The sequence below is a fragment of the Phlebotomus papatasi genome, chromosome 2 (genome assembly GCF_024763615.1).
Source record: "Phlebotomus papatasi isolate M1 chromosome 2, Ppap_2.1, whole genome shotgun sequence".
NCBI classification, from domain to species: domain Eukaryota; kingdom Metazoa; phylum Arthropoda; class Insecta; order Diptera; family Psychodidae; genus Phlebotomus; species Phlebotomus papatasi.
In genome coordinates, this window is record NC_077223.1 from 52,508,005 (window position 1) to 52,522,118 (window position 14,114).

A 14,114-nucleotide genomic window follows, 5' to 3' on the forward strand; every position below is an offset into this window, starting at 1 on the left:
TTTGATGAAAAGTGTCGAGAGAATTACGTAAAATGACAATTGAGAGGGAGACTCAACATCAAATAAACTGCGAAAGCCATACAGCTATCGTATTTGCACAGTGTTTTTCATTAGTTTGTATCGCACTTATCAAAAATTAATCCCACACAAATATTACACGTCTACATTGAGTTCAACTGAAAAATATCCAGAGTGTCTTGTTTTGGGCTAAAAAGCAAAAAAAAACAAGGAAACAGAGAATATTTTTTAATGAGTTTAATATTTTAATAGAAGACACGCGAAGTACCGAGAATACCGCAAAGCTTTAGCATTCATTAAAAAGCCCACAAGAAGGTTTTTACGATGCAACCCACCAATCATAAAGGTAAAAGCTTTCTCTATGTATATCAGACGTTAAAAGCTGGATAAAGTGAAAAGTTTTAAGCAACGATGTGGAATAGCACGATTAGACTGAAAATATATTATATATATAATTTGATAGGGATACTTGTGTGCGCAATCAACCTCCTATTCTCCCATCACTCACTCACTTTCACCTTAAATGTTATAATATAACCATGAGATATTTGCAAAGTATGACATCAACTGAGAGCAATTAAAATATAAGCGATCATGGAGCTTGAATTATAACGATTATTTCTTAGGAGCTTTCAAAAACACTGCACACATTAACATCATATTCCAGGGTTGAGTTCCTAAAAGCTCTACTAAATTCTCCTCATTTGTAAATCAATTAGTAAAACTCGTTTCATTTTAATACATAATGCTAGCGATAAGCATTAGAAGAACATGTATTGAAAGTGGAGATTTTTAAATATAAACTACCAACTGAAAATGTATCTACAAATTCATTTTAGACCTAAAGTTAGAGAACAAATACAATTTATCAATTTTTTACACTAAAAAAAAACTAATCTGTCAATTTGATTTTGCGAAATAAGAATTTCTAGCGTTTGTTCTACGAGTAGGGTAAATGTACCAAATTTCGGCCAGCTTGCAATTTCGGTCACCTCTATTGTTCCTCAAATTTCCATGAATTTCTAGTTTTTGCATATTCTAGAGATTATGCAAAGCTAAAAAAAATTAAAAAATGTCGCTTCGACGAATGAGATGGTGAAAAAAGACTTCCAAAAATTCCAGAAGGGTAAGGAACTATGAGAATCAAGGTGGTCGAAATATTACTCAAAGCTTTGTCTATATTTTTATGAATTCTAAAATATGCTAACAATAACTTTAGGGGAAAAAAGATGATAAACTGTCCAAGGTTCCAAGCTTCATTCCTAAAAAGAAGTAACAAAAAATTCAATTCGTATTAAATATATTACATTTAAAATTTAAGACTTTGGCGCTTGCAAGCAACTATGCCGAAATTTGGCATACTTACCCTTTATAAATAATCTTTAAAATTAAAGAATTTCGTGATACCTCTCATTCGGAATTTAAATTATTAATTTTGAATAAATAGAACTAGAGTTAGAAGAAAGAGGGGAAGGTTTGGGGCATCTGAAGTTTTCTTGAGACTTAATTTTGCTAATATTTAATGAACTATTAGGTGATCTTAACAATTATTTTCAAGCTAATTAAATCAAAACAAATATAGGGAAAACTAAAACTCAATCGAACAGGGATAGCTCCCAACACAGCTACTATTTAATTATATATAAAATTTCAAGGGATGATTTCAAGGGTGAAGTGGTGCACCTTTGAATCAGGGCATTTTTGAAATTGGGTTCTTACTTCTACTTTATAATAGTACCAGGCCATACTATGATATAATTTAGATTCACAATTGAGTGGTGAAACTTATATTGTTTTATGAAGGCTCAATTCCATTTACAAATACGAGAGAAAAAGCCAATTTCAAAGCTGCCCTAATACAAAGGTTCCCCACTTCTCCCTACATTAATTCTTTTCAAATAATATTGATGTCTAAGGATTTACATTATTTTTTAAGAGGTTATGCTAGTATCTATCCCAAATATTTTGTGACAAGAAGAAAAAAAATGTAGACACAATTCTAATTTTCCTGAAAAATTGAATTGTTTTATAAAATCCTCATTTGCTTTAATATGCCATTTATATTCAAAGATATAACATGAGCTATGCCAAATTTTCTTTGTTATAGAAAAATTAAGTTAAATTCGCATCTTTAAAAAGTCTGTGGTGTTGCCCCAATTTCCCCTAGCACGTTTTCCATCTATTATTTTTATTATCATATATTTTTGTATTTTCTGAAGTCATGAATGTGGGAAACCTTCTAGCCATCCCCTATAGCACTTTTAATCTTTATATAGGGGAGATTGGGGCAAAACTTGTCAAAACGCATATTTAATTCTTTCATGAGCACTTGAGAAAACTTAAACGTTTTTAAATTAGCATATTAGGTGAGATTCTTAACAATCTCACCTACTATAATCCTAACAAAATTTCATGTCGTCCGATCGACCTCAAACTTGGCCAAAATGTGTTTCGCCACTTCCTGATCACGAATATATATGTGGCTATTTTACGTTCCCGGCCGGCCGGCTGGCCGGCCGGCCGGCCGGCCGGCCGGCCGCTCTTTGGAGCTTAATAGCTCCTAAACTAAAAGAGATATCGACTTGCGGTTTTCGGCAAAGGTTATATATCGTATGAAAATTGCAACTTGGTGCATTGACCCCCCACCCCCCACCCCTCCTTCCGCCATTTTGAAGACCCCCCTTTTTTTGTTTTCTCAATAGCTCCGCCCCTATGGCATCGAGCGGGCTCAAATTTTAGTATGTTATAGCTGGGCCTTAGAGCTTTCCATCAATACCAAACTTAAGGTCCCCCGACCCCCCTGACCCGAGCTATAAGGGTCCAAAAAAAATTTCTTAAAATGGCCATAACTCCGGTTCTAATTGTCAGAATTTAAAAAGTGAGGGCTTTTTGGAAAGCTCTCGTGAAATGCCACTTCCCCTTCTAACATCGCAAGTTCATAAAACCACCGCTAGGGGCGCTATTATTAAAAAGAAAATTTTTAAATCTTAAAAGTTAAATAACTCAAAAATTCCTTATGCAATCGGGCTGAAATTTTAGTATGTTGTAGCCGTTGATTATACCTATCAAACAAAAAAACCTTAAGTCGATCCATAACCCCTGACCCGAGCTATAAGGGGTCAAAGTTCGAACATTGACCGGCCTCTATCTCCGGTTCTAATTAACATATCGACATAAATTTTACCTTTTTGGTTTCGTCTCGATGAGCACTTTTAGATGGAAGTTCAAAAAGTCACCATAGGTGGCGCTGTGATAGCGTCAAAATTCATCGAAATTCAAAGTCACTTTTCTCAAAAACGGCATTGTGCAAGTTAATGAAATTTTAGTATGTAGTAGTCCAGTCTAGGACGTTTCCAAAATGGTGCGTATGTGCGCTGTGGTTTCAATAGAACCGGAGATATGAGGGGTCAAAGTTCACGAAATTCAAAAAATCATATCTCCGGTTCTATGTGACCGATTTTGATGAATGAGGGCTTAAACGAAAGATCTCTCCAAATGCTACAACTTTCTAGAATATTTGAACTTCGTGGGACCAACACCAGGGGCGCTACAGTCGAAAAACCAATTTCAATATCACATAACCTCAATTATCTCGACTGTCGCTAAACCGATTTTGATGATTACTTCGACATAATTGTAGAGCACATTTGTCTCTACATTTCGTCCATACATCATTTTCCACTCAGACTACGCTATCACTCCGATTTTGCCGTTTAAGTGTGAAAAAATTGATTTTTCCCAAAATAACGCTTTGAAATCACTCAGATGCCAATTTGACTGCCTCTACTCCACCAAGACACTTAAAATAGGGGTTTAAGTGGAAAGTCCCGCAAAATACAACAATTTTTTGATATAGTTGAAGTTCAACAAATGACTACTTGGGGCACTCTGGATGAAAAAACGAGTTAAGAAACAAAAAACCTCGTTTATCTTGGCTTCTGAGTAATCGATGAGTTCAAGTTCTACGGCAAAATTATAGAGAGCATTCTGGTCTACATTTCACCCATATAACACTTTTCTGTCAGTTCATCCAAATCCTTGATATTTTGGTTTAAATACAAAATTTGTATAATTTCACGAATTTTATTCAAGATAACTGAATGGCGTCTCCCAACTTCAGCTCTAAATCGAATTTGCATGCACTCCGAGTTAGCTCACGTTAAGAATCTCACCTACATAAGCCGGTTAGGATTATCTGTCCCTTTTTATAGGAAATTTACTGCTCTACAACATTGCAGAAGACTATTTTCCTCTATCTTTAAAGAAATATGATTTTCGAATCATTTTCAAAAAGTCGATTTTGTGGAGATTCTCAAAATTGCTAAGGCAAATTTTGTCAGTTTTTGGATAATTTGTGACGTTTTACTCTCGCAAACGTTAAAAATACCAAATAGACATATTTTTATAGGAAATTTATTCCTCTACAGCTTTATTGAAGATAATTTTTCTCTATCTTAACGAGAAATGTGCTTAAATTGAGCTAAATCAGTATTGATATTTTCTGTAAGCCAAATATTCCAAAAATAGTTCTCAAATTCATTATTTTTTTTTACATAATCCTTCCTCGACTCCCTTGAAACTTTGTAAGTTTAAGAAGGTTCATGAAGGCTATCTATAATAAAATTTTCAAGACTCAGCCTCTTTTATTTTAGAAAATAGTAAATATTGAAATTCTCGTTTTGACAAATTTTGCCCCAGTCTCCCCTAATACTACAATAAACATGAAATATAAGGTGCACAGAGTACACATCGCATTCAAATGAAATTTTATTTAAAAAAAAGCAGTAGGGGGAGGTGGGGCCACTTTGAGCTCTGGAGCTACATTAATATACAATTTTTTCGCATACTTCTAAAAGAAACTGGGCTATTGTGTAATGTAATTTATATAGACAAAATAATTGTGGATCTAAATAAAATAATTGCAAGATCCCGCTTTCTTCAGAAATATACGAAAAAATCGTATATCAATATAGCCCCACCTCCCCCCCGTATACAACATCGTAACGAAAAAATTACAAAATTTAAATGATTAAAAAAAAGTCCGAACATATTTGTGGTCAGTAAAATATTCAGTTTTAGTCAGTAAAAAACATAAAATTGACCAGAAACGACTTTTTTTAAACCATCTTAATATGTCAAGAATATGCTTTATAAATTTTTAAAATTCCCTTTATCCAAAATATTTCAGTATTTTCATGCACTAAAATGAATTATTTAGCATTTGCAAATTTTATTATCAGAATTATCCAGCAAATGAAATTTTTCATTGCGTATAATTTGTAAGAAAAATATTTGTAAGAGGTTGATAAATATTTCAATGAATAGGAATCGATTTGTTTTCTTCGAATAAGTAATGATTTCTTCAATATTCCTTCTACGGCAGGCTATAACATCCCACTGTCTAATACCATGCATAACTAATTCTGCACCTGTCTCCCCTGCCTCCGATACATCAAAAGAATGAGCTAATTTTCTTTTTAATTTTTTCTAAATTTGTGCTTGAAATAGTCAAACACTGACAGTCTCTATAATTTCACATCTTATGTATAATACTGAGAAAATTTAATTTTAGTGAGGTATAGAATAAAAATTTAAAAAACTATGGTTTAAAACCTTTCAGATAATTGGAATTACAGGATTACAATGATTGCTTGACAATTTATTCAACTGTAAGAACTCTTCCTCACCAAAAAAAGCACTAAAGCGTAATTGAATCATTTCTCTTGTCTTTCACACAATTCAAAGACAGATAGCAATTTGCTGTGGCATTCATCAAGGAGAGATTGTCTCATTGAACACCTATCAATTACATAATTTATGACTCTTCTCGAGAGACGGTGATCCCTTTTATCGCTAATCTTGAAAATCAATCACCAACGGGTAAAACTGAAGATCGAGTCGTTTGCCTAATCGCTAAGTAATTAATTGGTATTTGTACACAACGTATAAAAGTGAATAAATTAGCGTGTCTCGAAATTACAAACTTGCCTGTGTTATTTGATTTATACGACGAAACGAGATTTCCATGTTGTAGAGCATATAATTGGTGTGTAAATGTGTTTTGACACTTTTAAGTAGGGGCGGATGGGGTATTTTCACTCGTGAAATTTTCAATATGCCTTTCTTTCTTGCCATTCTTTGAACTGTTTTACGAAAAGATGATAAGTAAAACTAAAGACTAGTACACTGAGAAAAAAAATAAATGTTAAAACAACTTTTTCCGTCGGATTGAAATTACCCCTTGCGGGATAATCCGAAAAAATCATCCCGATTATACTTTTTAGTCATAGTTGCATGAAATATCCATTCCTACTACCCTTATTTCGCATTCCGTAAAGTCCAAATTATTGCCACATGGTGCGCTAGTAGCGTGTGTCATATTTTTCTTCAGTCAAGCGCTGTCAGTCAGTGAATAAAGTGCAAGTTGCGATGGAGGAGCGTGAAAAAAGTGCTGAAAGGGAAAACCCTGATATTGTAAAGATTGTGGAAGACTGGGGGATCTCCAACAACGGAATTTCCCGTCTTTTAATGTGTGGAATACGCGGACGGGAGCATCTGGAAGCTCTGGATGACGCAACAATAAGCAAAATTTTTTGCGACGACACCTATTTAGGTGATTGCGTGGTTTTTCGAATCAAAATGAGACAATGGAGACTGTGCAATGGGGTAAGTTTTAACGTCAATCATATCTGATAACTTTCTCTTCAATTAACACCTTGAAAATATAATATTAGACGTATTTGCATGTGTTTGAAATAGAAGAAAAGAAAGTCTCGCATCATTTGTATGGCGGTCGCCATTTTGAATTAATCCACTGTGAACAAAATATTGGCCTTATGATGAAAGAGGATAAAACTAACATTTTTCGTCATACCAGATACTCTTTTTAGGGGTAAAAACCTATTTAGCACTATTTAAGATCAATTTTACTTATATTTCGGGGTAAATGTTTGGAAAGAATAAAATAACTGCTCTTTTAAAGTGATATTTACATCTTTTCTAAACTTCCGAATAAAACAATTTTGAAATTATTGATATTTTTTTCAGAGTAATGGTTACTTTTGTGCATAATCTTAAACTATTTTTTTCTCTTTGAAAATGAAACATATTGTTACAATCACAATGCAAGGATTAAATGTTATGTGTTGAATTGTATTATATTTTACTCTCATCTGATTTACTAAACTTCCGTGTCAACTCATTTAATTTTTATTTTCATTCAAATGATTTAGAGTAATTTCTATTTTATATTTTTTAGATTGAAGATTTGGCAAATCCAGAAAATGTTGTGCCACCCCATCAAGTCCCCAATCCAATGCATATTTCTTCCGACTCCAATGCAATGGTCGGAAGCTGTAAAGCCTGCCCCCTTAAATGTGGTTCATTGAAGGACTTATTGAAGTCGAGTCTGAAAGGAGAGGCACTTCTAAATAACTATGTGAAGCATAATATGCTTCGTAACTGTGATCAGAATGATCTCGTAAGCATTATCATTGATAATCATTTGAGATTTGATTTGAAAATATCACCAAAGGAGCTCAAGGGGTACGCAGCAGAAATAAAAAAATTATTTCCATCTGAAAACGAGGTAAGCTTTACACTGTTTATTAAAAAAAAAAGAAATATAATTATTAGTTTTTTAAACTGAATTCTCATAAACTTCTCACAGGAAATTTATTACGTTCCACGCCCCCCCAAGACTAAGCAGAATCCAAAAGGAAAATTGTTCAACAAATTTAAGAACAATTTGAGGAAATATAAGCAAGCTGTGCAAAATAAGGATGCAGTTGAAGATAGGGAGGAAGATGATAATACCGACAATGGAGAAGCAGCACGAGATATCTCAGGTAAAACCACTAATCAATCACAATTTGTAAACCAGGAGTAGTACCCCCGTTTTATCATCTGTTTCGTCTTCATAGATCTTCTTATGGAAAATGTTGAATGGTTGAAAAGCCACTGCGATCCTTGGGATGAGGTGATTTCCAAGTGGAAAGCAACTTCAGTTTGGAGAGTGGAAAGTATCAAAAAAGATTCTGAGTCATCTCTAGCATTTATACTGGATGCATGGCCAGGCTTCAAAGATCCTCGAGGGTTTGACTTGGTAAGTAAAATTCTTTAACAGTAAAGTGTCAATGTGTTGATATAATATAAATATTTTTTAAACTTTGTTTAAATTACGGAAACAAACTACTGTTCTATTCAGGTGGATATTGATTTTGAGACCATGTTCCCTCAAGTTGAAGAATCTCCCTCTGAGAAATTTGCGCAACTTAAAAAGAAGCTGATACCGCTTTTTGGAATGGAAATCAAAGATAAATACAGTAAAGGACTTCTTAAAAAACTTGGCGATTCAAGCACAAACGAAGGTATACATGATTTTTTAACTATTTCCATTCGTCATGTAATACCACAATTTTTATCAAAATTAATTTCCAACTTTAATTTTTAATTCTTGAGAGAAAAATATAATGTTTTTTTTAATGTTTTATAATCAGAGATTTTCATTTTATTTTTTTTTTGTTGTCGATTTTCATAACTTTATTTGATTTTATAGACTCGCAAGGATGCATTACGAGTTTGCTTATCAACGCTCTAATCCTTCCTGATCGTGAGTGCGGAAACAAGAAGCCCACAATTGCAGATGCCCAACGTCAGATGGTTTTCCGAGTGAATTCCAGAAAAGAATTGGAGGAACTTATAACTCAGCAGAACAACGATTTGAAAATCATTGCTGTCGGTCAGGATCTCACAGCCATCACTGAAGTGTATGTCAATTGCGGACCAATTTTTTACAAGATGTCATCATACTCAAGAGCCATGGAACTCCTTATAAAGCTGAGTCTTCTACTTCATATTGACTATCCCAGAAAATGCAGATATGCTTGGAAAGTTCTAGAAGGGTTTTGTTTTAGTCATGCTACCGAAAGGGTGTATGACCCAAAAGTACAAAATTTGCTCAATAAGCTCAGTTAAATTGAAACAAGATGCATCTTGAATATTTCATCTGCAAGATTCAATTGAAGGAAGAAAATCAGCTTTTTATTCATTTAAGAAAAAATCACAAGACACCAACTGATTATGACTATAAGTGTATGGACCGAAATTGCAATCAAGTCTTCCAAAACTATTTCAGGTATCGTACCCATATTAAAAATCACAATAAGTGCTCAGTATCTGGCAAAATTCGAACTGAAGACTTAACCGTTGAAAAGACATACACTAACATACCAAACCAGTCCAATTTAATATGAGATTCAAACCCTCATTATGCAAAACAAATCGATGAATTAAACCAAATTAGATCTTCAGAATTCAGTACAAAAAACGATCTATTAAACTCGTCTGTATCATCACCATCATGTTCTTATATGTCTTGTATAAAAAACCAATTAATTTTATTTTAAATAATGAAATATCCGAAGAAGACGTACGAAATGACAAAATAGATCTGACCAAATTCCAAGGATGTGTTCATGATATCGATTTTCAGTTAAAAAAATTTTTCGAATGTAGGAACAACTTAGAAATTACATTTCAAAACATTAAAAAGTTAAAAGAAGAAGACACTCATAATCATTTTCTTAATTTCTACTGTTGGAAAAGGAAAAATGGAACGATTTAGAGATAAAATAGTTTTTTCCAATATTTTAAAAATTTTTCATATTACATAAATGAATATATTTCACATTACAGTAAGTTGTTCAGCTGGAAATTATTTTGGAAAATGATACTTTTTATCTTATTATCCGTTCAGTAAAAATTTCATTCGTCCAAAAATATCAATCATACAAATATCTAAAAGATGAAATTGAATACAGAGTTATAAATCCAGAAAATACTAGTTATTCCGTAGAAGGGATTAAAATCAATGAAAATATATATATTCGATTATTCAACTAAGAAACACGAAATAAATGAAAATGAATTTTCCTGAAAAATGTTGATGTTAAATGAAAAGTTGTGATATTAAAAAAATGAAATGTGATATGAACTTGTGTATTCATCAAAGTTTTTGAAAAAAGAAATAATAAAATACTATAAAACATGTGAAAATGATTTTTTCAATGATGTAGTAATGTTATTTTTACCTTTCAAATCAAAATTCAGGTTTATCCGAAAACCCTAAAAAATGCTGATTCTACCCCAAATATCAAAATTCAGATTTATCCGAAAAACCGAAAAAATGTTAATTTTACCCCTAAAATATCAAAATAAAAATTTATCCGAAAATCCGAAAAAAAGTTGTCACTACCCTGAAATATGAGTTATTTTAACATTATAATCATATTACCCCGAAATAGAAGTAATATTAATCCGAAAAAAATGTTAAGTCAAATTCACCCCTAAGAAATGTTACTGATATGATGAAAAAATGTTAAAATTACACTCTTTTTTTTCTCAGTGTAGGGTTATAGTCGGATTAAGGGTATAGGACCTGGAAGCGAAATTATAAGAACCATTTTAGAATTTATTCAAATACGCTACACTGACATCAATCTAAAACTATTGCAATATTATTCATGACTGCAATGGTTTTGAAATTTATGAAAATGAAAAATCATAAAACATTTCATTTAACCCTCTATCAGATAAGACCGTATCAAGTCGGTCATCACAAAAACCTATTTACTGCGATTACAAAGTTTCTATTAATTTAATATTGCTTTTGTTCCTTCAGTTATAATTATACTGACATTTCTTCTGAAAATAAATATAAAAAAGGCAGAAAATGTAAATTTAAATGCAGTAAAAGTGCGTTTTCTATGCGTGACATTGACACGTGATAACTATTATAGGGTTAATGCACGTACACTGAGTGAGAGAAATCCGAAAAAGTTAAAATAACATTCCCGAAATGTTAATTTTACCTTGCATTATTGATCCGAAATCGGTGTAAACATTACGTTTTTTTGTTGTATTAGGGGTTAAAGTTACCCTTTTTCATATTAATTTCACCCTTAAAAAGGTGTAAAATTAACATTAAAAATTGTTGATATATTTTTACACCTAAAGAGTGTTAAAATTATGAGGAAAAAAAGTTAATCGCACCCTCTTTTTTTCTCAGTGTACGAATGTCGCTGTTATTGAATGAAAATTTTATATTCAAAATTTTTCTTTTATATTTTCAACTCTTAAAATAAAGAAAAAAATACTACAAATACTCTGATAAAAGCCGCTCTTATTATATATAGCATAAAAATATGGCATTAATACATTGTTGTATTTCGATAAGATTAAATAAATAATATGTTGATATATTTTTACACCTAAAAAGTGTTAAAGTTCTGAGGAAAAAAAAGTTAATCGCACCCCCTTTTTTTTCTCAGTGTAGGGCATGTAGTTTTATAAAATCAATAACAAAATTTAAACGAAAAGTGTTACGGCGTTATTGAGTATGCACCGAGAAAAATTTGGATGGCATTTTCTACAAATCGTGTCTTTAAATTCTACTGTGTCAAAAGAATCTACTATCTTGAAATTTTAAAATTTACTATCCTACACTGAGAGAAATCCGGAAGAGTTAAAATAACATTCCGGAAATGTTATTTATACCCTGAAATATTGATCCAAAATCGGTGTAGATATTACGCTTCTTAGGTGTATTAGGGGTTAAATTTACCCTTTTTCATGTAAATTTTACCATTAAAAAGGTGCATAATTAACATTAAAAAATGTTGATATATTTTTACACCTAAAAAGTGTTAAAGTTCTGAGGAAAAAAAGTTAATCGCACCCTCTTTTTTCTCAGTGTATGTATAGTAAATTCTAATAGGCGGATGGCAAAATTTACTTACCTTCAGATTTTACCTAGATATCTAGATAGTAAATTTTACTAGCCATATATTAGATGTTAGAATTTAACTGGAAGACAGTCAAATTTAAAGGAAGATAGTAATTTGAATTGAAATTACCATCAAAGCCAGTAAAATTTACCATCCTCATCTCGGAATATCTTAGGTGACGATTTAACGGTTCCCGAATATGTTGGGAATCCGTGGCTCAATCGGAAGGTGCTCGACCGTCATCACAAAAGTTCTGTCTTCAAATCTTAGCGTGGTCGCAAATATTGGGAAAAGATTTCCACGCACCAAAATGGCTTGAAAAACAGAGAATATCAACCATTTAATTAATTAAAATAATTATTTAATTAATTAGAATTAATTAAAATAGGAAAAAGTAAATTTTTACAAGATTTTTCATTCTAATATCCGGCTAGTAAAATCTACCATCCGAATATTAGAATTTACTATATAGTAAATAAAGGCGAGAATGTATATTCTACAATTTTTAACAGTCCAATCTAATATCGCGTTTGCTTGCTCGGTGACTTTTTTACTATCCGGCTATTAAAATTTTGCATGAAGGATGGTAAATTTTACCATCCAAGTTTTCTCAGTTTATCGTAAAAATGAAGCTTATGTAGTACCTTTTTAGTAAAATGAGAGTTTTAGCTCATCTCCTTTGCAAAGATAAGACAAAAAGTAAAAAAAAAAATTGAAACAGATCCACTATTCTGTATATCGTCGTTTGCATCAATATATCGTCTCCCAATTTATTTTGTATCTATATATGCAGGGTACAGTAATTGTCGATGCACACGGCGCTATTCTTCTCGATACTTTTTTTCTCATTTGAAATTCAGTCGTTAGAAGTTTTTTATACACTACCGGAGGCTGGCTTCCTCTAGAGAAAAAAATGTAATGCTTATATTGTGAATTCTGACTATTTTGTTCTATTTTTTTGTAGACTTTTTTCCTCCATCTTAAAAAGTTACTTTTTGTTCTTTACTTCAGCCCCAAGCACATTTTATTCTGTGATGTCGTATTGACATTTCTGTTGACACTCTTTAACTTTCATACTGATAAAATAACAAGATTCAGATTGGGAAAAGGAATGAATCTCTTATCTGTTTGTTTTTTTTTTTCTTTGCGTCCCTTTTCTTTTTGTTACTTATGGTTCTTCTCTAGAGGCAACCCTCATATTTTCGCCACTCCAGCATAGGTAGACATCAAAGAAATTGTGAATTATCGCACGGAGAGCTTTCACTGGTGACAGCCCAACTGCTACGTCATTCGAATACAATTTGAAGCAGTTTAATGAAAAATTCCCCCAACCACCTAAGAAATGTTTCGAGTTGAAAATGACTCCAAATATGATGGGTATTTTCCAAGTAAATAAATGATCAAAGCCAAGGACACAAAAGTTCTCCTGGTAGATGGGGAAATTTCGTACCCTAAAGGGAGTTTGAGCATTTTCTGAGAAAACACCAATATTCCCCATGTATTCAAATTTTCCAGATGAGCAACAATTTTCATGTTGTTCAGATGAAAAAGCTCATTTTTCTCTTTCCTAAACTTTTCCTTGCTTCGTTGAATGAAATTTTCGCACCGTTGCTCTTCGAAAACCCATTTATTTCCGCTCACACAACGTTTCAATTAGCATTTAAGGTATTTTTTGAGAATGAGAGGATGATTTTTGCTATATTTTAACCTATATTTAGCTTAAAAGTTTAAATAGTTGTCCTAACTATTTAAATTGGGGATGAAATAAAGTTAAATAGAAGCTTATTAAAACTATACTCGTTTGTCGACTTAAAACTCAACACATAATTAGTATAATTACATTAAATAAGACTTTAAAGAGAGAATTTATTTAAAAAAAAACATTTTGGAACGTAGAACTGCTTATTGTAGGTAAGATTCTATTTCTAGACCTAAACCATCGCAGAGTGTTTGATAACTCAATTTGGAGTGAATTTTGTGTCATATAATCCATGTAATACAGAATTTTTCTGGCGAGTATCAAAATAAATGCAAATTTGGCATTAAAATCAAAATATTTAAAATTTTAAATGGACGGAATGGTCAGGTAAAAAAATATCATGATGAAAATATATGCCTAAATTTTCTGTATTTTTTTCAAATCAATTAAGGATTATGAGTTGTAAATAACAGTTTATTGGAAAACGCACGTGCCATGTGAAAAGCAATAAATTTCCGTATGTAGCTGATGATAGGTAGGTAAACTCCTGATTGAGCTATTCACTCATGTTGGAGTTTTTGGCAGTATTTGACGACTTTGTTGTAGAAAAA

General features: G+C 32.1%; 2 protein-coding genes across 9 annotated transcripts in view; both read left to right on the forward strand.

Moving 5' to 3' along the window:
* LOC129801469 (dual 3',5'-cyclic-AMP and -GMP phosphodiesterase 11-like) overlaps nt 1–14,114 on the forward strand; it is a 136,745-nt gene that overhangs the window by 57,520 nt on the left and 65,111 nt on the right. The gene's annotated exons all lie outside the window — the stretch shown is intronic.
* Nucleotides 6,251–9,291, forward strand: LOC129801580 (uncharacterized). Of its 2 annotated transcripts, XM_055846797.1 has the most exons (3): nt 7,923–8,122; nt 8,225–8,387; nt 8,576–9,291. In XM_055846797.1, exons 1-3 carry the CDS (start codon nt 7,949–7,951, stop codon nt 8,992–8,994), a joined length of 756 nt encoding a protein of 251 aa, XP_055702772.1. In that variant the 5' UTR covers nt 7,923–7,948; the 3' UTR covers nt 8,995–9,291. The 2 variants fall into 2 exon arrangements, with proteins under 2 accessions (XP_055702773.1, XP_055702772.1); XM_055846798.1 differs by lacking the exons at nt 7,923–8,122; nt 8,225–8,387 and adding an exon at nt 6,251–6,684.

Excerpts from the sequence above, each read along its gene's own strand:
- LOC129801580 (XM_055846797.1), top strand. The coding sequence starts at position 7,949 with ATGGAAAATGTTGAATGGTTGAAAAGCCACTGCGATCCTTGGGATGAG. Across the intron at positions 8,123-8,224 it reads ATCCTCGAGGGTTTGACTTG|GTGGATATTGATTTTGAGAC; the intron begins GTAAGTAAAATT and ends TGTTCTATTCAG. Across the intron at positions 8,388-8,575 it reads CGATTCAAGCACAAACGAAG|ACTCGCAAGGATGCATTACG; the intron begins GTATACATGATT and ends TTGATTTTATAG.